General features: G+C 46.0%; 1 protein-coding gene across 1 annotated transcript in view; it reads right to left on the bottom strand.

The window, feature by feature from the left end:
* The window catches only part of dgkg (diacylglycerol kinase, gamma), a 50,798-nt gene that overhangs the window by 3,752 nt on the left and 20,219 nt on the right, over window positions 1-26,827 (bottom strand). The window contains exons 16-24 of the mRNA XM_084689310.1: window positions 26,265-26,339; window positions 24,136-24,221; window positions 23,896-23,985; window positions 22,382-22,542; window positions 15,619-15,683; window positions 9,233-9,323; window positions 7,505-7,706; window positions 1,489-1,609; window positions 506-566 (exon numbers count right to left, since the gene is read on the bottom strand). Of these exons, the coding sequence (XP_084545436.1) occupies window positions 506-566; window positions 1,489-1,609; window positions 7,505-7,706; window positions 9,233-9,323; window positions 15,619-15,683; window positions 22,382-22,542; window positions 23,896-23,985; window positions 24,136-24,221; window positions 26,265-26,339 (952 nt within the window). The remainder of the gene's footprint in view (window positions 1-505; window positions 567-1,488; window positions 1,610-7,504; window positions 7,707-9,232; window positions 9,324-15,618; window positions 15,684-22,381; window positions 22,543-23,895; window positions 23,986-24,135; window positions 24,222-26,264; window positions 26,340-26,827) is intronic.

Genomic DNA, 26,827 nt, shown 5'->3' with positions numbered 1-26,827 from the left:
CTAAATTGTATTTTCAACTCAGTGTTCAATATTCCCGAATCCATATGTGTCTAGGAGGCAGGGATTTGTTGGTTCAGAGAATTGATCTCAGAAAATGGGAAAATAAAATCGGTAAACATCAAAATCAAAATAAACATCAGTGCCCAATCTCAATTATGCCTGTGTGGTTGAATGGAAGGAAATTCTGGATCAATGTTCCAACGTCTACTGGAAAGCCTTTCCAGAAGAGACAAGGCCATTTTAAAAGCAAAGTTTACATGGATGCCCAGAATCGACAAGTACGTGTTTCATCTACAGTACATTGCATAAAAGTATAGTATGTAAGGAAGTTCACTGTCTTTTGACTGTTATTTTCTGTTGGCTCAGACCCGACCTGAAAAAAAGACTTTCAGTTTGTGCCTGAAAAAACAAAAACGCATAATGCACCCTACTCATATTTGATCATCGTTCCAACATCTCAGTTGTGCTCCAGTATTAGCAGCAGCATTGGAAGAGGGTGTCTCACCGTGCAGGGCGGCTGCATCCACGGTTCTCCGTCGATTTGCATGGGCAGCAGTCTGGACGTCCTGTGAACACGGATATACGGTGGAGGAGGCAGGGGGTGGGAGGCGGGACATAGAGTGTAGGAGGCAGGGGGTGGGAGGCAGGGCATAGAGTGTAGGAGGCAGGGGGTGGGAGGCAGGGCATAGAGTGTAGGAGGCAGGGGGTGGGAGGCAGGGCATAGAGTGTAGGAGGCAGGGGGTGGGAGGCAGGGCATAGAGTGTAGGAGGTAGGGAGGGAGGACACAGGGAGTAGGGAGAAGGGGGTTGGGACCAGGGTACAGAGGGTAGGAGTGGAGGTTGGGGGGGGGGGGGGGGGGGTTAGATCACACGCACCTCAGAGGCATCAGTAGGCTGTTCACACCGTCCCAGGACAGGGTCAAACACAGCTCCCTTTGTTCCCACGAGTCCCGTTCCCAGACAAGCCCCCCACTCTTTAAACTCACATACCCACTGTACACACACTCACACAAGTGCATGCGCTTTCTGTCTCTTTCTCTCTCACACTCACAGACAGACACACACTCTCACTCGCACACAGAACACCCCTAACCTCTTCCCACACACACCAAGTTAGTTTAAGCCTTTCATGCATGCCCCTACAGCTAGGGAAACAGTGTATGGAAGAATGATCAATCCTGTTAAAATTCTGGGCTCGAAAAACACCAAGGTCCGTTTTCTGAACAGGTGAGAAAAGTTTGTGAATGCTCAATGGACTGAACCTGGACGGAACACACACAGGGAACACTGACTCTACTCAGTCAGACTGCACAGGAGAGGCCTGGGAGACACTAAGTGACCTGTCACTCCACAGATGATTGTGACAGCATGTCTCTTTAAGTCATAGTTTTGATTGAATGTATAATGATCTGAGCAGAAAGACCCTCTGTGTGTAATTTTGTGTAATTTGCCTGTATGTCCATGTGGGTCTGTGGCCCAATCTGTTTACCTGATTGTGACGCTAGCACACTGAGCCAGCCTGCGACCAGCACTCTTCAGGCCTGTGTATATCTGGCCCATCTCTATAGCTCCCTCAAGACCCACCACCTCCATCAGCTGGTCACTGAGATCTAGAGAAAGAGAATGGGGGGGGGGGGGGTGGTTGTAGGTAGAGGGAGGAGAGGGGTAGACAGAGGGAGATGTTTAACAGCATTTAATGCAGGTCAAACAGGCAGACTAGTACAAGTTAAGACGTTTCCTGACTCCACAGCATGGCTTTCTAAATACAAGAACTGAACCTGCACTCCTTGCACTCTGTCCTCCCCTATGCGTAATTTGACAACATAAGCACACATGGGGGGAAGAATCCTCTTTGGACAATTGAGGTGCTCTTCGGAGGTGAACCAACCATCCAGGAGCCCGGGGGTCCTCATTCAATCCTGTCTGGCTGGGGACCAGTTTGAACATGCAACCCTGGTCTGTTTAGACTGGCGCTCAGTCTCAGTGTTAACTGATAACTAATATTGGTTTCACAACATCACTTAGCCCTTCACTTAACTTCACTGAAAAATTCCTTCTGCACAGCTGATCAAAATCTAAGAATCTGGAAAAATTGTGTTCTATTTAAACATCATCCTCTGAGATTGAATGGTAATTTCCATTAACTTAGATCTTCATCCTACTTCACATAAGGCATGACAGCCAATAGTGGAGGTAAATATAATTCAGTGCTCATAAATGGGGGACGTGTTTGGAATAATATAAGAATCATGCTTTTTCCTGCTTAGCTCTGAACACTGTTAAAGTTGATACAGAAACATCAAAGTTGGTGAGTCACCGACAATGATGAATATTTCAGATGACAATTGTACAGAAAATGTCACAGAGCGTAATAATGAGGGACAAAAACATTCAAAATCACTAAGGGTAGGTACGGTTTGAAGCAACATTCTTGCTTCAAATAACGCAAAAAAAGTTAAGGGTGTTACTTGTGGCTTGAAAGCAATTGGAGCAAAATGGCATCTTCAACACAGGCACACAATATATTCTGTTCCATTCTAAACCCATGTCATTGATCTGCCATGACATATCACTGTACTCTAGGTTAGGGAAAAGCCAAAGTCAAACACAACGACCCATGCAAGAGGAGATATACTGTTTGTTACATTTTAAGGAGACAACATCCTGGCTTTTGGGACAAACTACCCCCACTCCCACCCCTGCCTGTGTTGTCCGGATGGCAGCCGATCTACCGTGGTCAGAGTGGAGGGGGATTTGTCCTGAAAACACACAGCCCTGTCGGCTTTGCCAAAGGACGGGGAGCAAACCAGAGGACCCTCCCCCCCCCGCCCCCTTGTCTCTCCTCTCATCCTGGAGACCAGCCCATTTACACAGGCTCAAGAGCAAGTGCTTCTCTTCATGACAACCTCCTCCCTCCAGTCCCTGGAGTTTTCCAAGAAAGAATAATAGGATTGTCCAGTCATTAGGATCAAACTGGCCTTTTAGTGCCTCAGATGACCAGAAAGACAAATACACCATGACGCATGGGCCTAGCCAGGGCTTACAGTCTGCTGTTTAGCACATTATTATCTGCTCATGAAATGCTTCAGAGTGAAAATGTTGAGTCCATTGAACATTAGTTGGTACACTGTACATTATATATTTTATAGTATAGTATAGTATAGTATAGTATAGTATAGTATAGTATAGTATAGTATAGTATAGTATAGTATAGTATAGTATAGTATAGTATAGTATAGTATGGTGTGGTATAGTATGGTATTGTATAATTGTATACAGTTTAGAATAGTATAGTATCTAATATTCTATATATATATCTATATATAGTATACAGTACATATGTATACAAATATGAGTATGATGTCATTCCCACATTCCTCCAACCCTCGTGCCCTTCACACCCCTACGCCCCCTCACTACAGCCCCACCCAATACACACACTTCCTCCTACCAAACATGGGCATCCACAGTATGTCTCTGCCAGCCTGATGGCAGAGATGCCCACCATGCCGCCTCTCACCTCACCAGATCCATCAGTGTGTTTACTCACAGCACTACATCTCAGTGAGATAGCACTAATAATAGACCAGAACAGCCTCTTGCATAACCTAGGCATAGTGCATTGTGGGGGATGGATGGCAATGCTGGCCAAACAGCATTTAATACTGCTGTGCCACAGGCACTATTTGTCTTTCACACACACACACACACACGCACACACACATGCACACACATACACACACATACACACACTTACATACACACACATGGAGGATGAAAGGAGTTGCTTGTTAACTACAAGGTTAAGATTAACCAGAGCCACGTCAGAATAAGGAGGAGAAACAGTGTTTGTGAAATATTAGTTAGTGGTCACTTCTTACACCCATCTTTCAGTGTTCTTTAAAGTAATAGGTCAACCATACACTGTATGGCAGCAGCACTCTCCAAACGTTATTTTGCTATCATAATAATCTCATCCCACCCCAGAAGGAAACAAGTCCTATACTGCAGTGCCGGGGCATTGCCAGAAATAAAACATTTCAGGGCTTCCATCTATGTATCTATATATCGACAATTCCTTCATTTTTTTTTTAAGTAAAGGGGGGGGGGGGACGACATATAAATGATGGGGGCTCCCCAGGCCCCCTCGTGGGCTGGAGTGTGTCGCTATATTGGTGGTCTGTATTTATAAAGCAGTGTTTTAGTTTCCTTCCTCCACCCCCTCGGCTGGCGCCCTGCCCACCAGCAGGCTGTCATTGTCTTGGGGAGGCCGCGGCAGATGGTCAAGAGGAACCAGCCCACACTGAGGTACCGTGGTGAAGGTGTAGGCGTGGGCCATGCCTGGTCCTGGCCCAGTGACAGAACATAGTCACTGGGCCATGCCTGGTCCTGGCCCAGTGACAGAACATGGTCACTGCAACGACACAGGACAAACACAAAGGTTGTACTTATTGTACCGTTCCCCCCAAATAAATACATTGGTTTGTGTACTCCCTAACTCATTCAGTCAATCATTCATCCGTTCATTCACATATTCCTACTCACATGAGAGGACGTTGCAAATGGATAATCTGTCAAACACTCTGATCACATCGCCTCTGGCCTTTCGGAGCTTCTATTTCCTTAACATTGTGTTGGTGTCAATCACAAACATGTTTCTCACACTACAAGCCCATCAATCGAGTCTCTGTGGGAAAACTATCTAACAATTGCGTCTTCAGAAATTCCAGTGACACATAACATACTGTGTCACTTTATCACCCTCAATTCTCTTCTGCCTGTTCTCTATTCTTACTCTCAGCCTTATCTCAATCCTCCTTCTAGGACTCATCATTGTCATCTTCATTAGTATTCAAATTCTCCTCATCATCATCATTAATATCATCCTCAGCTTTCCCACCACCCTTAGGGTAGGATTATTTTCATTTAGAGAGAATCTATTTCATGAGCAATGCAGGAAATGAAAAATAACAGTCTTCTTTTTCTGTATGAAAGGGTAATAATACTGTCCCTTGATGCTTGTACTCTAAAATAGTCCTGGTAACCGCCACAGTGTGATGTTAGACTGCTTTAGGGTGGGAATGTGTGTTTTTTTCACAAACCCATGTAGAAAAGAGGATGTGTAAATCTTGCCAGGACCAACCATGGAGCTTCAAAAAACACCCGGTGGACCCAAAGCGCCATAACCTGCCCTCACCTCTGTACTGGAGCCTCACATAAACAACCTTTTCTGCTTTCAGCTCTTTCCATTATGAGTTATCTGAGAAGTGGTACTGCACGTTCAGTTGAATGACAGGGAAGATTAGACCCCCCTTCTCATGATCAACAACTTTATCTGTCCCTAGTGGAAGGAGAGAGGGACCGCCAGTGATGTATTCCCCCGAGTTGGAGGAGAGAGGGCTGATCCAGAACTTTGTCTCCATCGGGAGGAGTCTGTCCCTAGTGAGAAGACGGCTTCATCCTCAGAGCTGAAGCTGCACCTGCTTAGGGGTCCTTTCTCTGTGTCAGGGTAAGCTGGCTGATTGCATTATCTCTTGCGTCCAGCTTTAAAGGACTGATCTTCTTGCTAGTGAGCAAACAACTGTTGTAAACAATTTGTCAAAAGGTGGACACATGGGCAAGTAGGCTTTCAGGAACACAAAACACTGACCCATATACGCCTCTGCACTGGCACACACACTCACACACGCGTCTGTGTGTACGCACACAAACCCCTCTGTGCACACACTTACAGTACGCACGTCTGTATGCGCACAAATACATACGCACAAAAGCACACACATACAGCTCACTCTAGGAAATCAGATGTCCTTCTCTGTATCGTGTTTCTGAATGGGATTAGAGGGAGGAGATCATTTAATAAAGGGTAAACCCTGTGGGACAACTGTACACAAGAGCAGAACAATACCTCAACACACACACATGCACGCACACACATGCACACATACGGCGCTGTAGAGTAAATAGCCAGCATGGCAGATCCCTTAAAGGTAAGTCACGAGTTGACAGTTTAAAAGCACTGTTAATCAGTTTGCATGAAGCACTGCTTGACGTCTGCTGACATTGATCTTATAAGAGTTCTGGAGGGAGTAGAACGGCTTTGACTGGAGACTTCGTTAGCAGAAATGGTGTTACAAACAAAATCATCAATATGGATTTGAGAGACATCGCACGTGCATCGACGAGTGTGTATTTATACATGGATGTGCTTAAGAAGGGGTTGTCACTCGGCTTTAGAGGTGTGTGTGTGTGTGTGTGTGTGCGTGTTACTGTGTGTGCGTGCATGCGTGTGCATGCCTGTTTGTGTAGAAGTCTCCTCTGCGTTCTTAGGCTATAAATACCCCAGCATATGGACAGAATGTCCTGTTGTCCCAGAACCTTTGGACTCTGGCCGTAGACCGGTGCCAGGAAGCAGGCCCCTCAGCGTGCATGGTGGTCAGGTGAGGGGATGGGGAGGTGACAATGTGTGATGGAACTGCAGAGTAGAGTACAAAATAGTACTGTGCAGTGGGTGTTTTCAAGGGCAGTGGTCAGACCTCAGCAATGGCTTATGGCTGGAGGGCAGTTAAATATTACTGATATGAGTCACGCAGTTGACAACAGCCCCTGTTCCTTTTTTCCCTTCTATCCCTCTCTCTTTACGTCCTCTCTTTTTCTCTCATTCTTTCACTCTTGTGCTCTGTGTCTTTCTAGTTCAGTGGAGCCCTGGAGTCTCCATGGAAACCAGTTTCATATGAGTTCTGTGACGTGTGAGTCGCACGGGGGTGGAATGATGAAGGGAGAGAGAGAGAGAGAGAGAGAGAGAGAGAGAGAGAGAGAGAGAGAAAGAGAGAGAAAAGGAGTGAGGTGAAATGAGGTGATATGGATGAACGACAGAAAGAGAGTCAGGGACTGAACACAGGAAGTGAGTTTTGGGACTGTGGAGGCTGCAGGATGGCAGGGGCACGGCCCGTAATACAGGGTAGGAATACAGTCACCAAGAAAGAGAGTGCAAAGGAGATAGAGGAAGATAGAGAGGGTTTAAGAAAAGGCCAGTCCTGCTATGGTCACCCCTGACTCCTCTGTCCTCTGCCCTCACCACGTCCTGTGGGTATAGCATAACAGCTCACCTGGCACTGAGACTCACAGACAGTGGAAGAGGTTCACTTATGGCAACCGAAAACAGATGCTCCTTATTGACCTTGAACACTAGTCCTGCAAGCACAGCGCATCCCCAAGGACTAACTGTGACAGAGAACACACTGAAATCACCCACTGAAATGTGTGTGTGTGTGGGTTAGGGTATCCTCCATCCTGTATCCTCCCCGGGGAGTACACACATACACTTCCACCAACAAAAGCAAAATCTTGGATTAGGGTCACATTTTCCATTGTAAATGCTGTATCCTGTACATGGTGAAATATCTAAGACATAGCCAGACTTGGTTCCATTGCAGAACTTCGCACACTATGTAGCAGAATGTTTTTGAAATTGTTTTTGGAGCATGGAGGGCCCATTGACTCACCTTGCACACAGAACTTGAGCTCTTTTACGTCAGTAACTGTGCTGGCAGGCATTCTGTCTGGAACTTTCTTGCTCATACGGTTATAGTTCCGCCTCTTCTTTGTCTCGCCCCACAGGTTGGAGCCGCCGTGCATGCTGGGAATGTTGAGGACTGCGATACCTTCCAAGGAGGTGTTGCTGAGGTCAAGGATGATGCCGTCACACTGGGTGAGAGAGAGAAAGAGTGAGGGCCAGAGAGAGAGAGAGAGAGAGAGAGAGAGAGAGAGAGAGAGAGAGAGAGAGAGAGAGAGAGAGAGAGAGAGAGAGAGAGAGAGAGAGAGAGAGAGAGAGAGAGAGAGAGAGAGAGAGAGAGAGAGAGAGAGAGGGGAGAGAGAGAGAGAGAGAGAGAGAGGGAGGTTAGAAGGACTCTTGAGGGAAGGTCTGACATCTCTATATAGAACTAATAACCTAGAATGACCCAATATGGTAAAAGAGTCATAACAGGAGAAATCACTACAGTGTAACAACACTCGGAACGTCTTACATCTTTCCACACATCCATTAAAACCCAGGCCTGGAAAGGTTAGAGAAGGGTAATGAGATATTGTTTCCAATTACCCGACAAATGTAATTCAGCATGTAATTCATTAAGACCACTGAAATCTAAGTCCATTGATATGATTTGAACCTTCGCTGAAAGTGTCATCAAGTTAATTAATTGAACAATCAGTAAACATGGGCAGTCTTAGTGTACGCAGGTTGAAATGGGAACACACACAAACACACAGAAACTTTGAAGTTATTTGCAAACCATTGTGTTCATTGTCAGTTTGCTCTGCAGAGCTTTTAATACAGTAATTACATCTTGTGGCATAATTACATCCCACAAGTCTATACATCTCTAGTGGATCACGTTTCTATGCTCTGAGGCATACCACTGGGCTGTGCGGGAGAGTCTACCACACTGAGGAACAGTAATGAATTAAAGCGACACCCCAATGAGGTTTTCCAACAGCTAGCAATGTCCTATCTCCTGAGGCCATTAGGGGCTTACTTTGGACTTGGAGGATAATTATTAAAAGCTTTATTGAGTTCTGGACAAGGTTAATAAGTATCTGTGAGTCACTCTTTAATTTGTACAAAAAGGACCAGCTTAACAGATCTCAATCGCACAGCCTGACTGATAGCATCTTTACTGTAGACAATCAAGACACTGTTGTTCACCTCACATCACTCACAAAGTGAGAAGGTAAATGCCTCGGAAAACGGCCAGTACAGGGAAAGGTTTACAGAAGCTTTGTTCCTCAAACCTATATGGGTGCATACTAAATACATAGTTGAGTTTGTCCTTGTTTTAGCATTACTTGCATGTGGAATTTGGACTTCAGGGACTCATTCATTTACCTGATTACATCTGAAGTTAAATCAAGCACACTTCTGATGTTGAAAATCTGTTCTGTATTTCACCATGGTCTCTCTTGGTTTCCTCAGAGGTATTATGTGACGGAATGAGGCAATCCGTGGTTTGATGGTTTGACAGAACATTAGCACTGAGCTAAGAATAGGCAAATGCATTCATTTGGGAGTGGCACTTTCATGTGTTTTTTGGGGCATTTTGTCACCTATAAGACTTGTGTTTAATAACATTTTGTTTCCCTGGACCATGGAGTATAAAGCACATATCAAGTAAACGTCTTTCTTAGGTTGGTCAATCCTGTCCACAAGCAAGAGAAAGTCCTCCATTACTCACCTCCACCTCTATACATTCGTTGAGTTTCTTGCAGGTGGCAGATATGGTTTCCGTGGTGCCAAACTCAAAGTACCACAGCTTGTTCTTCATCCTGCAAACCAAACAGGAAGGGAAGAGAGAGCCAGAAGTCCTTGAGTGACACGAGGGATCTATTTTCATTTAATGTGCTCTTCAATTCCCCCCCCCCAACCCCCATCCCCCACCCCCACCCCCCAAAGCTGCAATTAAAAAGGGCATTGCTGAATCTGGCAGCATATGTCAGCCATGCAAGGCACCTCGGGCATGTCAGTTCTTGTGGAATATTGACGTTGTCCTACAATCCAAGTCCTTTCAATACAGGAGACAGACTAACTTTTGACAGTTTGCTGCTGTTTTTTATAGTTAGGGTCAAAGCTCTGTAAACACGCCCCAAAGCTTCAAATAGGGGGGTCCGCATTTCTGTACTAACAAAGGACAAAGGACATTGTGACAAGTGAGAGTTAGGGTATTGCTGCTCTGACCTTGAAGCTAAAACACACATTTTCACCTCGGTGCCCTTAAGGCTGGCAGGCCCACCATAACTGGGTGGACTACTGCCAGAGGCAAGAGGACAAAGGCCTTTGTAAGATTATGGTTCATGTCCACAACACACAACAACCTTAGGGTCCAAAGAGTTCATGGACAGTTCTGCCAGTTCAGTTCGGCAAGTTGTTTATTCAATTTCATCCCTTTACTAATCATGTCAGTGTCAATTCAATGCTCCGAATACAACTGAACTATGTAAGAAATAACTAATGGACTTGGGAGAACATGAACGACTCCTTCAGTGTGCGTCCTTCAAACCTTTCAGTCCCACCTCATCTCTGGTGGTGTTAAAACATCGAGGAGCTGCTTACACACCTCAGTCTGACCCTCTGGTGTGTGTGTGTGTGTGTGTGTACTTGTGTAAAGGTGTTTGAAGGGATGACTTTGCCCTGTGATGCATCTTTACAGGTTTATCATTCCAAGCTGTTTTATTTCCGCCAAACCAAAGGTAGCCGTTACCTGCTCACTTGTCTGACAACACAGAAACACCATGTTGTACTCACACTGGAAGCACACAGTTCTCTATCAGGACTTCACAAAGGCGACAATAGTGTGTGTTCAGTCTATTACACGTTTCTACAACATTTTCACAGTATGTACATTGGATATGGGTAGCACAGATACTGTCCTGCTGACACTAACAACATGCTTGTTGACACAACAAGCACAGTGGTATGGGGGTAGAATCATATAACCAGTTATATTTAGTGAAATATTCACAGTTGGCACTGGCAGCCTACTGGCAAGAAGAATGTAGAGACTTTGGCAAAACAGTTTAATTGAGTTCCATTGTACAATACCTTCAAAGGTAGCATGGAAACCAGATTAGGCAATCAAGAAAGCAGAGTAGCTGTATTAACCTATGCTCTCTGCTATAATGCTACCCTGTTCTCTTAAAGCCTTGTTGAGGCTTCCACCTCCTCACCTCCCCACATCCTCTGAAAACCCTGCTCTGTCAGACGGAGGGATTATGAACAAATCTGAGATCACAATTAGGCCCAGTTTCGATTCTCAATGAGACAAGCTGCCTAACCTCATTAGCTGGCTTCCACTTGAGAAGGCCTGTAAAAATGCAATTAACTCCCAGTTCTCCTTCTCTCCAGTGAGAATGAGGCATGGGTGGAGGTGGGCTCAGTCCTGGATAGTCCTTAAAGACACATTCGGTTTTTACAGCCTAGCAGCTAAATTGACACAACTGAAATTATTTGCCCAGGTCTTAAGAGTCTGCTACAGGTCTATTGAAAGGTGACATTCCATGTATTTATTAGGAATGTAGTCGATAACAACCAAAGAGAAAGTGAACAAAATAAAACCAACAGGACAAAAGCACGTATCCACCCTAAGGAGTATTTACTTTGGGTACTGATGAGGCAGAGGTTTTTCTCGTTTGCTTTGAGAGCTGACTGTTCAGTATTCAAGACTGTGTCTGTGCAGCTCTGAGCAGCTGAGTGAGAAAGGAGGGGAATGAGTTCACAGGTTGAAACTGAGCTCGCTATGGCCTCAGGAAATACAGCTAGATCACACTGACTGGCCACCAGCCAAAATATACCTAATTTTAATACAGAGGCAGGCCAAGTTAAGGATGGATTGAAATGTCATTGGGTGGGAGGGCGGGGTAGTGGGGGTTACCCAGAATTGTTCAAGTTAGGTGTGATGAATGGTGAACAGTGAATTTAAGTACGGTGTGATGTGAGAGGGGGGCAGGGTGGTGTTAAGATGCCCGAGACACCAGTCTCAAAAACACACTCCGACAGTGGAGTGTGGGCCCTCAGGCTGTAAAGCACACAGTCATTCACCCGCTCGCTGGCCCCTCCTCACACCCCTCCCCTCCCCCTCACTGACCTCCCTGTTCCTCCCCTCTCGGGAGAGATAACCATCTCCCATAATCCCTTGTGAGAGAAGTGACCTGCTGACCCCCCCTCCACCACCCTCCCTTCAGTATCTGTGATCAGATCAGGCCTCACAGCTTGGACAGCAGCCTCTTTCCTCCTGATCCTCGGAGATACCAGCTACTGACTGACCCACTGAGGCTGTCTCTGCATGAGAGGAGAGAAGACTGGGGTTGTTTTGGAGGTGTGCCTGGAGACGGAAGGAGGACGGGAGGCAGTATACAGTGAGGATACAGTGCGGATGTAAGACAATCACTCTAATCTGATGAACTATCTCAGTTTATCCAATCAAACGGTCAGTTTCCAACAACCCAAATGTCTTTTACAGCGCTGACAAAGCAGCTTATGCAGTAAGAAGGATAGCATGGCATCTATCTAACATCCCTGTGCTTACTCTGAGTGAGAGCATGTTTCTGTAATAATCTGATAAATGTGTAGAAACATTTTAGCCAAGATGAACTGAAATTCCTTTGAATACCATTAAGAACTGGATCTGTTTTGGGGACAAATTGCTCATTCAGGTAAATACCTGCCCCAGGGTGATACTGCCTACAGCTGAATAAACCTTGACCCTAAAGTGTCAGAGAGCACTCCCTCCCCCTCCCCCCCTCCTTCCTTCCCTCCCCCTTTTGTACACACACACACACACACAGCCAGACACACACACACACACACACACACACAAAGGGTAGGAACACTTACTACTTGCACGTCACTTTGGATAAAAGCGTCTGCGAAATCTTTAAAATGCAATGTAAAATGTCACGTATAAATCCTTCTGAGGTAGCAGTGGCAAACAGCGCAGGCAGTGTGACTGCTAGAAAGGCAGTGTGTCACGATGGCAGCAGAGAGGAGTGTGGGTTCATGCATCACTCTGTCAGAGCACAGCAGCAGGGTACAACATGTTCAAACACTAACAAATTCCCACGTTCTCCATGGAATACACACTCACACGTGCACACACATACACAACTTGACACACAAAGGCAAACACGGAGAGGTCCGATTCAAACCCGTTCTGTATTCCATGCGTCTGATTCTGATCTCATCATTAGCTACACAGGGCCAAAAGGAGACTGTCCTCAAACAGAGATTGATGCATTGAGACAGATGGGGCCCCAGCCCCAGCCCTTCTCTTCACCCACATTAGATTGATTAAACCTGATCAATCTATAGGACAATAACCTATCCATGCCCTGATTAGCTTAAAGATAATACATATTGACAATGACTTGCAGCAGAAATCCCTGCGGTCCCTATACACACAGTCTATACTACTAGTGTCCACGGAACTATATTCCAAACTAACTGAACCTATCAGTTATACAATTTGCTTCAGCGATCCATTACATTAGGCAATGAGGGAATTTCTTTGTCAGACCAGTTGTGAGGGCCGGGGTTCTTCAGTTATGACTTCCAATAATGTATTCGTTTATCAGACACTTTTATCCAAAAGGGAGGGATTTGAATCTGTGACCTCTTGAGCTGCAGTCAAATACTCTAGCACTGAGCTAAACCCAAACCCATCCTGTTCTCACACCATAGGCATGACGGCCCTGGTGTACTGAGAGTGTTTGTAACAACACAAAGTCAGGAGTTACCCTACTGTTTCACTCCCAGTGGTATGCACCCTCACAGTCCTGCCCAGCTCTTATCTTCACTGTTGTGATAGGAATCCTACGGTCCAGTGGCCTTAACCAAGACCCTCTATTGTCATTAAAATCACACCAACAAAAGGGCCAGAGGATTTTTTTCTTTACCCACAGAAGCAATCCAACACTTCCTAATCCAAGACATCCTCCTCTCCCCTCCCCCTCCCAGGAGCAGCAACACACGCACACACACATCCAAGCAAGCACACACACACACACACACACACACATAACACACCAGTGTTTAGGCTATCTAGTTCCATTTGCTACTGTGCTACTGGTGATGCAACTTCTGAATGAGGTTTCAAGATGAACATGTCCACCCTGCTCTCACATCAAGGGGCTGAAGGAGGGTGTGTACTGAACATGCTGAAAGAAAAGAAGAGGGGGAGAGAAAACAAGCAAGAACCAGAAATTGTTTTATCATAGACCCTTTTGATAGAAGGGGCACTGTTTCACATTATTTCAAACAAATTGCATGATAAATAAATACATAATTGAGGGATAAGTAGTCCAAGAAACAATCAACATTTTATAATGAATGGTCCATTTGCTCAGGAAGTCCTATTTTGCAGTGAATTTACTGTGCTGTGCCAAACATCCCTGGCCCATGCTATAGAGTTGTCTGTCTGTTGGATGACAGCCAGATGAGACAGTTTTTATACTCATAGTCCAGAGGATGTACCTCAGTGACAACAGCCAAACGCAGGGATCAACAGAATCCATGTCTATGCAACCCTGACAAATTCATTTAGCGCACAGAAAGACACATTTTGTTACCATGCAAAGCCCTATGTAAGTCTTCAACAATACTGTACACATAGTATGACCTGCCATGAATTTTTATTATTTTGTGTTTATTTATGTGGACAGAATTTGATTAAAAAAATAAAAATAAAGCTTGTTCACAAACTTGACCCTTTACACACACTGCCGTTTCTAAGAGACGGTTCCTTCAAACCCTTGTATATCCCCTGTGTCTGTGGAACGGAAATCTAGGCCTGTGGCTGAAGTCTTGAGCATTAATTATGAAATTTCAAACTGTAAACAAGCTTCCTTCCATCTCCCCTCCCCCACCTCTACTTTCATGTGAGGAGGCTTACATGTCTCATTAGCTCCGCTGATATACAATGGCAGGAGCAGCCATGTTGTAACATTAGCCACATGCAGCCAGAGACAAACCAGGATGACTCACTGTGTTTGCCCCCTTAAACAAGTTTACTTTAAACCTTCTACACTGAGAGGCACAACAAACAAACAAAAATACAGCAGATTCCCTAGTCAACGTGAAAAAGGTTCAGGTTTGGCCTACTTTACATAGCTCGCACACACACACACACTCTCACACACTTCCTGTTGTGTTGGACACCCCACAGGGCAGAGGAAGATTGGATCTGAGCAAGCTGGCATGCAGGATCACTGGCAGCACTATTGTAACAGAACACAGGTTAGGAGTGTAGCTCTCCACTCAGGCATCAAGACGATCCTTTTCAAGAACCCGTTTTCAAACGCACTCCCACACATACAGGGACAGACTTCAGGGACCACCATCAAACAGGCCAGGCCACACAGGCAGTGATTACTCCTCCAAAAGACACAGCAGTAAGCAATACGATGTTTTTAATTGCTGTATTGTGTGTGTCTCTTTTACAGTACATCTCAATGGTAGCTTCAATGAGGACTATAGAGCAGTCGTGTGGCTGACACACACACTGGGATGTTGTACATCAAAGGGTTTGACTGTTACGATGCATCATAAAACACTTCTGGGGCCAGGAGCAGTCCCCCAATCTGCCCTGAGAGAAAATGCTTGTTTTTTCTTTTCTCAAACATGCTTCTTCAAGGTTATACCCTCACATAGGTCACCATGCTGCCCATGTATCCTGCCAGACTAATTATACTGTTTTGTCCGTGGTTGAAGAAAGGTTTAATTCAACTTTTTGCCTCCCTTCATTGTTTTTGTTTTAAAAAAAGGAGACTGAAGCTTCCTCAATCCACTCACATTCAGATGAAGCCATTGCATGACAATGAGTTAAAAGCTTTTAAGCTTTTAGTCCCCTCCTCCATTTTGTGAAGCCTCTATTGTGCTGTACTGATGTTGACAAGAGTTTAATCGGCCTGGCCAGGCCTTGAGAACCCTCAGATGAATTAATCTGAAACTCCTAAACTCTCGATGAAAAAAGAGTGTTCCGGAATGACTGAGAGACACACTGACACACAGAGACACACAGAGACACACTGACACACAGAGACAAGGAATACAACTCCTTAATTCTCTAACCTGCTGTTGAACTTCTCTGGGTGCTTTTCTCTCATCAGGTGGAAGCGATGGGCGATGGAGGCGTCCTGTGGGGGAAATAAAGAGTAATGTCACTTGGAAGGCAACAATTAGGTCCTCGCGTCCTGTTCCTGCCTGATCGTAGAAGCCCAATGTGAAGGAAGATCAAGAGAGCCAATCAGGCAGCTCAGATCATGCTCTCCTCTGAATGATCCAACACAAATCTAGAAACAATATTTTTTATTTATTTCATCTTCCTTATATTAAATAGCAACAAGCACAAGTACTACCGACATGGGATTTGGAGATTGGAATTCACATCACTTATTACTAGGTTTGATTATCATTTGGTTTTTATTTTGTTCATTATTTCAATAAACGCTGGCTTGATTTGATTTTGTTTTTAATCGTTTAAACTTCTTTAGTTTTTAATACCTTTTATTTCTCACATAACTAATGTATCACACTCGACACGTGAATTTAAGCACGTTTTGCATGTTTGTGTGTATGATCTATGTACTTGCGTGACTTTGTTGACAAGTATGTTGTGTGATGCAGTGGTTTGAAGACAAGTTTCCCTGTGGGACAATAAAGTATACCTGACCTTACCTTATCCTAAACTCACTACACTACGTTCTTGATTTTCATTGAGATCTGTCAACTTCCTTGTTAGAGAGCAGGAAGAAGGAAGGTAGAAAAGACAGGAGAGGTCAGTAGAACCGGGACAGGGGTCGTCCCTGGGGATTGATCCCCATGGAGTGCATGCATGGCCTGGAGCTGTCGTGTCAGGAGTTGTTAGTCACCCGGGCACATGTCAAAGTCGCCCCTGTGTTTGACCCCTAACCTCTGGGCCAGGGGTGGATGTCATTAGTCAAACAGGCCACCCTCACAATGAACCCACTTAGGGAGGTGACCTTTAAGTCAGCAGATTAACCCTTACGACACACACAAAAGCATCAACTAGATACCACAGCCTGCAGATATAGGGTATCAAACTGTCTGTCCACTGCTGTCCAATGTACTTGGTGCATAGATATGCTTATTGGCAACATATTGGATGTTGGATATTTGTTTGATACATTAGGATGAATATAATCAGTCAAATGGGGTGTCCTCTGGGTGACCCCATGTAAGGAGATGTTGATTCTCAGGCACTGTGACCGGAGGGCAGGCCTGGTGTCTGTCACACGGCGTTATGCTGTATGTTACTTCTTGGGTTGACCTCTTGGCACCACTGTCCGAGGTCGCCCACAGCATCAGTATTGGACAAAACCGGACCATAAGCCTAGTTTTTTGACACATAAGGTTGCATCAACCCTGTTCCTAATCACAACTCAAACCCTTACTCTAATCCCAACCATCCACGCCAATACAGTATGCAGAAAGGCTGCCGCCAGCGTTGTTATAGTGACAACGGCGATTCAGGCCAAGTGCTAAAACATGACGAGCAGGGATGAGAATGTGCTGGGAGACCTGGGTCCTACACCCCCACTGTGGGGGACAGCTGGGCAGACAGCTACAAGAAGGTTACAGCTCAGTGGTCGAGCAGTCCACTGTGGATCAGGAGATCCTCGCTTCGACATTACTTTAGATGAAAGTAGGCACAAAATGAATAAATGATGTTACAGATGACTGGGCCAAATGTATCTTTAAACCTACATTTACACCTACATCAACATAAAACTGTGCAGTTAGCACAGTTAGTTTAAATGTGGGCTTACACCTCCATGTACTGTAGGTGAATTACACAGTGTTTTCTGCATTGTGTTGTCATCAAGAGAATGCTCTGTTTTACCACTCACTGCTCTGCATCCCTGCTCCCTCCCAGACAGGCCCTAGCAGGGTGTGGGCTCTAAACTGGATCTGGTTCTGATGGAAACAGGAGTCGACCAGAACAGACTTGCCCCCGGTGCTCCACCTGGCTGGCTCCCTGCCCGCCTGGCCAGGTGTTTTCGATGGTGCCAGAGAGCCGACTGGAAGGTTTAGCAGGATGGATCGGACGGGCGGACAAGCCGAATGACACGCTTCCTCTCTTTCATCCTCTCGCTGCCCATTGGAGCTTGACGTTTCCAGGGCCCGCCCCCCCTTCAGCACATCCTCCTCAACCAAACCCAATGTGAGACCCACAGCATCAGCATCTCCTGGCTCTTAAAAATAGCCCTGCACCTGCCTGTTCAGCTGGCCAGGGAATATGAGACAGACTGGAACCTTGGCAGAGGAGGGGATATCAGACATCTGCAAGCGACACCAACAGCAACTAATATGGTGTGTATGGAACCACCATGGACTGAACCAAACTCTCCGTTAAACACAAATACAGTAACACATCCCTCATCAGTCCCCTTATCACAGCACCAGCTGTGTCACTGAACCGTTTCCCTACTGTGGAGGGAACTGGACTCGTGAGGAGGGGTGTTTGTTTATTTGTCATTGTCATTGCCCTGTGTGAAAAGAGAGCGTTGTGAGAGACTCACAACCTCCGTTACATTGAAGGACCATATCTAGGGGCAGAAAAGGAGACAGACGTTCAAAAAAACCTCTCTCTGGGATATTGTTGTTGTGTCCAGTGCCGCTCTCTTGCAAATAACACTGAACAACGAACAAATGCTGACATTAGGAATATGTGACATTTGCCATCTTACACCGTTGCCTTTTTGATAAAGGTTGTTTTGATCTTGCCGTTTGAAGTTTAACACATGCCGGGGCAAAGGGCTGTATGTGTGTGTATGTGTGCATATGCTGCTTGGGTTTTGTGATGGTTGAGGAACAAATAAACAAATCCTTTTCTGTAAAATGTCACCTCAGGCCCAGCTCCTCAGTTGACAGGGGGGACATTCAGTTTGCGGTGTCCTTTTGGGAAGGGCATGTTTAGCCACAGAGTGGTTACGCTGGTGGCATACAGTAGGCTATGTTTCAACCTCAATGAGTAACGTTAGTGGAATACTTTAACCAAAAAGTTCTTCAATGGGTTAAATGTCATGTCTGACCACTCAGCATAATAATGCATTGTAGACATGCTGATTGTGCAGTTCCAGTGTACAGTACTAGAATTTACAATGCATCACCTGAATAGGCACAGGAGTAGAAATATGAGTAGAAATGTGTCTTTAAGAGAAGTGTAGGTGTTGCTCTGCATGCCCATACAGGGACTTCACAGCAAGCCAGCCTCTGAGGCAGTGTGGTGTCCATCTGTGTTCCTGTCAGAGTTGTAGGTAGCAGGTGCTAACGTGACTCACTGGAGACCGTTTCCTTGGGAGCATATGAGTGTGTCTAGTAAAAGTGTAAGCTGCCTCCACACTGCACACGGTTACAGAGTCCATATGGGTCATGTTTAAGTGTGTGTTTATAACCTACTGAAATGTACAAAGTGTGTGTGTGTGTGTGTGTGTGGGTAGACTCAGGGGACTGGCAGAAGGAGGATTCAGGGGCTGCTTTCCTTCTACCTTTAAGGCCAGCCAGGTGTCACTCAGCACGGTCATTCATTACTGTGGTAACCTGGTCCGAACCTGGCAGCCACTGACTTCCTGTCACTGATACTTCCCCTGACCTTCAGTGAGAGCCAGAAACTACTCCACTCTCTCTCCATCTCTGTCTCTCTTTCTCTCTCTCTCTCTTTCTCTCTCTCTCTCTCTCTCTCTCTCTCTCTCTCTCTCTCTCTCTCTCTCTCTCTCTCTCTCTCTCTCTCTCTCTCTCTCTCTCTCTCCCTCTCCCTATCTCTCTCTCTCTTTCCCTCTTTCTCTCTCACTCTCGGTCCCTCTTTCTCTCTCTGTCTCTCTCTCTCTCGTTCTCTCTCTCATACACACAGACACACTCTAATCATCTTCCCCCTCCCAGTGGCCTGGCCTGCCCGTCCTCTGAACTAGCCCTAACACACCATGCTGTGTGCACAGGCCACGAGGAGTCAAGTGGAGCAGGACATCCACCCCAGTTTTGAACCCTGGCCCCTTGGAAAGGGTTCTTCGCAGTGCCACCGCCTGGCGTGTAGAAGCATCCGGCATGTCTAGCAGCACACACAAAACATCAAATGTGAACAAAATGATGATGGCACACTCGTCACACGCACAAAGAGTCTGGCCGCTCTCTTGACAGACAGCCCAGATGAGCCAAGACAGCACTTGCGTCTCCTGCATGACAGGCAGAGTGCCACGCCGGACACTAACACCTCGTTGATGGCAGAGCAGGTCCTCCTGTTTCAGGCCCCCTCACGCTCCGAGGAGATCGGCTTCCTCCAGTGGGACGAGGGGGGCATCTTTAATGGCTGCTGACATGGTGCGACTTCCCTCGCTCTGATTCCTCACACGGATTCTTTCCAGGGTGAGGGTCAGGATGATCCACGTTAAGGGCTGGGAGCACACGCGTCTCTGCCTGGGGCTCAGGCCACTCTGAGGTTTCAGAGGGAGGTGCTGTAGCTTAACATGGGTGTTGAAACCCGAGGTGTCACCACGGCTCTCAGACCCCTCTTCCTACCACGGTCAGCGCTTTACGGAGCGAGAGCTGCAGCTTGGCGTGGATGCTGGAACACACGACGGTAAACTACTCATTCACAAGGTTCCATGTGAAAAGGTTTCTGAACATGGTTCCATGGCTCCATGAAAAAGGGTTTTAAAAACAATGAGTTATCGTGTAAGGACGCCTAAAAGCAAGACTCCATTTTCTATCGTAGCAAACAGCAATATCACAACAAGCATCATGATCTGTGACAAAGGGCTCTCTGCCCAGCCTCCAGCATGCCATGTCATCCACAATTAAGTCAGCGAGATGAAAAACAGATGACTGTCGAGCTTTCAGAACTGGCCTTGCCAGCACCAATGCCATAGCAACCTGACCCTGACATGGTCTGTGGCGACAGGAAGTGCTGCCCAATATGGTTATTGAACCCAATTCAGGGTCGCTAATGATTACATCACCATGGTGAGTCACGGTGCTTGTTTGCTCAGGTGTCATTGGCGCCCCCGATAGGCGGCCATCTGTCCCCAGCTCCTGGTGGCATGGCGATCTGTCGCTGAAGACTTTGCAATATGAGCTCAGAGGACTGACAGAACCCTGGACACACAGGAGAGTCTATAGAACAGACGGAGTAGAGTCTCCAGTAAAGACACAGTCGAGTCTGTAAAGACCAGAGAGTCTCAAAATGAAAACAAGCACCCTCTTTAACCCATGGAGCTTACCCTCACCGGGGGCAATGGTCAGGTAGGGTATTACAGGAGATGTCGCCATGCTGTATGAAGCCAAGCAGAGTCCTCTACTCGACCGGAAAACTGTAGTATAACCTGCACGAGCAATTCTCCAGCTGTAGTCATCTGTGACCAATGGAGTCCATCTATCTAAGCATCCATCTATCTAAGCATCCATCTATCTAAGCATCCATCTATCCATTCATCCATCCATCAGCCACTTTGGCAGTGGCACTCAGTCTGCCCACACGCAAAGTGCTCACAGAGCCACAATTGTTCTCCCTGCCACCCCCTGCCACGCATCCTACTCTGGCACAGCGAAGAAAGCACCATTGTCTGTGAAAGGTCAACCGGAGTATACTCTGCCACTGTTGCATCCATGATGAAACAGTATTGTGCCAAAAACCTCTTTACGTTCACCGAGCAACGCGCCTAAAAGTTTTTGCTCTGCTTTTGTGTGTGGGTGATGCACGAACACCGGATGTGGTTTTGTGCCTCTGTGAAGCGAGGACGTCGAACGCCCCCAGCACCCTGACCTCCCTCTTTAACCCTTTTGTCATTCACAGCAGCCTGGCATACGGTGTGGCAAACATTTTAAGAATGCGTGTTTTTTTGTGTTCCCATGTACAGAACTAGATGTCCTGAGTTTTGGGCAGGGTGCCTATGTTCAGGTGTGTGCTGTGACGCTGGTAGGAGGCTGGGTTGTATAACAGTACCGTGGTACGAGTTCTCCGTGCCAAACCTCCTCTCCCTCTCTCCCTCTCACACTACCTGTCTTTACAACAGACTCAATATGTTCTTTCACACTCAACCCACTCCTTCTACTTATGGACCCACATGTGGGTTTATATTTAGGCCTTTCATAATGTTGCTTAGTAGGCCAACGCATGAAACTACATACAGTAGAGAGAGGGACCCACCTTTGCTGGAAAATAGCAAAATGGTGTTTATGTTTTCATGTGCGCCTGTATGTGATGGCTGAGAAACAAAGATAAATGTCCTATTCATACCAAACTGCAGTAAGCGTGAAAATGATCTCATCCCTAATGAAAAAGGACCTCCAGCTTCAGCAATAAGAGAGAGAGCACATAGTAAGTCCTCGTCACTCGATCCCACCAATCTGACCAGCTGGGACAAGATGACAGTAAATATGACTTTGCCTTCACAAATTAAGTTTCACATACGGGAAAGGACTGCAGTGGTTGCTTAGTAACCCCACCCCGAAGCAACCTTTATCATCCAATAATAAGGGGTGCCTGTCTGCGATGACAGACATGCAGACAGCATCAGAGGATAGTCTTGCCTAGGATACCTCTGCGCCCACGGTTATACTCGTTTCACCAGTGGGACAAGGCGAGATGAAGGGTTGCTAAGCAACTGAGACCTGGCTGTGTTCTTTTTTTCCTCCTGCTATTAAAAAGGGAAACACAGTAATTAACCTGCCCAAGAGGGCTGAAAATCCACTGACAATTCAGCTAATTGTTTAACTCCTACTGGGCTAGGTAGCTGGATAATCCTGCAGGAAACTATTAGCTTTCAGACCTGGGACTCCTTGTTGTCGATCTATGTGCAAATAGTGTGAGTTTCCTTACCACGCCGATAGAAAAGTAGTTGTTGACGATGCTGTAAGGGACGGGATCGCCCTTCTCTTCCTTGTCATCTGGGATAATGTCGATGGTCCAGCGGTCCAGCACCATCTCTGTGCTGTGCTCAATGTCCCTCAAGAACTTCAGCAGGTTGCCTCCTTCATAACCTGGGACACACAGAGTAGACACACAAACACACACACAGTTGGAGGTTTAGCCTACTTATTTAAACCAGAGACATTGCTTGTCAAATGCTGACACAGGGATTGACAGTCAATAGGCACCTGCAGCCACTCACAACAAGCTCAGACTCATACTCTAAAGTAAACTACCTCTCAAACGGCATTTGTAAAAACGATATGAAGGTCCGATGCCTAGAGACCCTGAAGCGAAAACAGGATCAGAAAAACATGAAAAAAACATGAAAAAGATGTTCTTTTAGTCAAAAGCACATCTGTCCCAACAGCCTCTTGTCTCTAGAAAGCCCCATGAATGTGAACGTATGCTAGAACTGCCATGCAGAATGGTCTGGGAGAACACTACAGTATAGCAGTCATTCCACTGGTGCTTCTACCATGGGATAGCAGCAGCTCATGGATAGTGATGGGCCAGAGGGTACTATGGAGGCTGATCTAAACTGCCTTTTACTGGGGACCACGAGAGCCGGTGTCACAGACTGGGGTGTTACTGCAGCATGGGGTGTCACAACACTTTGGTGAAGGTGTGAGTCTCTAATGAGGTCAGTCACACTTGGACTATGACACCGAATGTGGGTTTGCACTTGCACTGTACTCCCCCCCCCCCCCCCCCCACACACACACCCCTATAACACTTACATCTTCCAGCCCTCACTTTCCCTGAATTTCTCATCTCCAAGGCAAATGTAAAGGACCAACGCAATTCCCATGATTTTGTTTAGGAGGAATAAGAGCATGTTTCCACCAACAGATCGTTCACACTTGTCATACCTCATCTACGCCCTATACGCTGCGCATCAGTCAAGGCAGATTCAGAGAATCCATCTGGGGGTTTCTTAACGACTTTCCGAGAACTGAAACATTTGGTGTGAAACACGGTGTCTGTTCCAGAGCTCCTGGGAGAGCTGTGTTTATTTCTCCACATCACACATGAGCCTGTGGAAGCGCTCTTTCGGCCCCCAACAACCCCCAAGAAGTCTGGGCAACTACTGGGCCAAATAAATACACTTAGCGTATGGCCAGGGTTACATAACCACTCTCTGTTTTGTATATTAATCACATCAAATTGGTTTCTTTTTAGAAAGCACTTAAAATGCTTCACAGGAGAATTCAAAATGACAAATAACAACAACATGAAATACTGTACATATTCTGCAAAGTCTCTATCTCCACTGCTGTGGAGCATTTGAGATCCAAAGACTGGAATGTGTATACCCAAAATATAGAACCACTGGTGTACAGTATACTTCATGTATTCCTATTCTGTAGCTATACACACACACACACGCGCGCACACACACACGGCCCAGTGCTCCCTCTCACCTCCGCCCCAACGCAGGCAGCGTGCCAGGTCGTTCCCTGTGCCCAGGGGCAGAATGGCCACGGGAGGATGCCGGGCAAAGTTGGCTTTGTCTGCACAGGGAGAAGCAAGGTGCTGTTACATTCAGAAGATGTAGTGTGACCACCACACATGACCATATGGTCATGATATGCAAGGGCAGTCTGGATCCAATGGTGTTGTTCTAACTACACAGGTAAATGACTATACAGTAGTTTCTGTACCGATGCAGTCAAGGATCCAGCCAACTGTACCATCACCTCCACAAGCCAGCACCCGGAAGTCTGGGACATCATGGAAGAAGTTGAGCCTAGGGGAAGATTATTTTTTGTCATGGCATCTGAATGGAATTGTACTGCATGCAGCAGGAAATGGTGAACATGTTGGTTCTCCTGACAATTTAACAAGATGTATTTATTTTCAAGTTTGCGTAGCCTCAAGTCGCAATGTCAGCTATTCAAAATGATTCTTGTTGCCTTCTTCCAAAGACTGTGACCTTCAAAGGCACCTGTAATGTGGGTCAGGACAGAAGTATCCATATAGGCTTTCATCTGTCCCATAAAAGACGTCTGCCTTCAGCACACCTCAAGTACTAATTGTTTCAATCATGATAAAAGTGTTTTCTTTCTTGTTTTATGATCATTTGAGTGGATTGAACGAGGCAGAGACAGACAGCATCCCCTATTGGATATTCAGATGAACTGCAGCCTAACCTGCTGACGCACAGTCATTCCCACCCACAGGGGACATCCATAAAGCACGAAGTGCATCACATTTAACAAAACAGAGGCACATCAACATTAAATATTGATATGCGTTAACCTCAATGCATTGAGCCTTACATTGTAAGACACAGTTTTATATGTCTATGCTTCAACAATGTAGTATTACGTAAATAAGGATTCCCTTAAGAAACCATGGGCCACACCGTACACATATACAAGAAATATCCATACAGGGGTCATTTTAAATCTTAAAAAAAAACTCTGATTGCTTTCTCAAAACAAATCACTCAGATTCTGCCGCTCAGCTAGGAGCCTGTGGAGGCTGTTCAGCCCGTTGCTATGGAGCCCACAGAAATGGTGCTGGAGTGAAAGCGTGTATGTGTGTGTGTGTGTGTGTGTGTGTTTGTGTGTGTGTGTTTGTGCAAAGCAAGCACGCATAAGAACAGCCATCTGCCCTCTCTCACAGATCTCCAGACTCAGTTATGTATCAGGATTTACATGTGTCATTGCTCTTGTAATGAGAGATTATGCTTTGAAAACCGGAGCAGAGACGGAGAAGGAGAGAGAGGTTTCAATGTGGGGGCCACGACGGTTCTCTCTTACATTGCCATCCTCCTTCTCATGTGGTAACCTCTTTTATTATGCATACAACCCTCTCTTACTGAAAACCCACACTAAATGACGGCAAAATCGAATCGATTCTTGGGGTCACGATTTGATTAAAAATCAATTCGATTTTTGTGAATCGATATGAATCATTAGAAGACTGAATCGCGATTCAAATGCGAATCAATTTTCCCCCCACCCCTAACAAATACGCTTCAGTACTTTAGTTAGTGTTGTAGTCAACCACTGACTGTGCCCTGCTTTGCTTCTGTTACAGACACATTATGACACTCACTCACTGCTGCTATCACTACCAATTACACAACTAGTACACTAGTACACAACTAGTATGCAGTAATAATGGACTAATTAACCCCTAAGCTACCCTGACAACCTGTGTATTATCTCCCAGTGGTCTCCCTTGAGAGATGTGTGCGTCACAAAGTCTGACTAGCCTGTCCTTGAGACAGAAAGAGCTGCGCTGGTCGTGACAGCAGAACTTGGGGAAGGGAGGGAGGGTGTTATGTGTGTTTGTGTGGTGGTAATGGGGGTGGGGGTGGGGGTGGTGGGGGCTGGGAGAGGTTGGGCAGGCGGGTGTAGCAAAGAGGTCAGACGTTTTACAAAGAGCGTTCGATTGCACAACCAAAAGAAGAATGGACACGTTGTCCTCGTCCGCCGTTCTGTGGGTTTGGTGTTTGTATGTGTATGTGTGCTTTACACAGAACACAGTGGCTACATCCACATTGAGTTGAAGACATATTGACTTCTACAGCAGTGGACTTTAATTTAGTACAGCCAGAGGCTGTCTGGAGGTGGATGACTGCCAGCAGTTAAACTGCAGCTCCTGCAGAACAAGTTTTCGCAGGTTTATGTGTTCTTTCATGAATGTTCTACTACCCTAGAAGGAACCAGACCATTAACCAACCCTGCGGAATGTCACTGAAGTTCTACTTCAGGTGTGTACAGTTGTATTATGTGAGAAGAACGATTCTGTCAGTTTCTCTGAGGTGTTGTTGACTCACCCCACCATGGGCCCGCCGCAGTCCAGACTGTACACCTGCCGGGGGTTCAGCAAGTACTGGAACTTCCTCAACACCCTACAGAACACACACACACAGAGGTTGTGACAGAGCTGCTGGGGGGGAGTGATTGGTATTGAAAGTTAGAGAAAGATAGATTAATTAAGTTGGCAGCGAGACAGCACTGTTTACCCATTTGAGAACACTCTAGAATAAGCTCTGACACAGACACTCCACCATTTCGATAGAGCAAACAATTTGCTGTAGAAGCACTGACAGGAGGCTGCATGAAAATATTGCCCCTGTGCATCAAAATGGCAGTGTAGTAGCAAACACATGAACAAGGCAGTTTCCTGTAACCTTGACAAGTGAGCGTTGCATCAAATATCCATTGAAGCCTCGACAATGTCCTTCATGCGGGCACAGCACAGGTAATTGGGTTAGCTTCCGATACCCACACTGCGTTTGTTAGAAAGGACACAGATAAAGAGAAGTAGGAAACGACAGACAGAAAAGCGCTGACAGACGTGTCACGCAGGAAACATTTGGACTACAATAACCACCAA

Source organism: Hypomesus nipponensis, chromosome 23 (genome assembly GCF_054491055.1).
Source record: "Hypomesus nipponensis isolate SF chromosome 23, ASM5449105v1, whole genome shotgun sequence".
Classification (NCBI taxonomy): Eukaryota; Metazoa; Chordata; class Actinopteri; order Osmeriformes; family Osmeridae; genus Hypomesus; species Hypomesus nipponensis.
The sequence above is the reverse complement of the archived record's forward strand: the minus strand, read 5'-3'. Positions and strand labels throughout refer to the sequence as shown.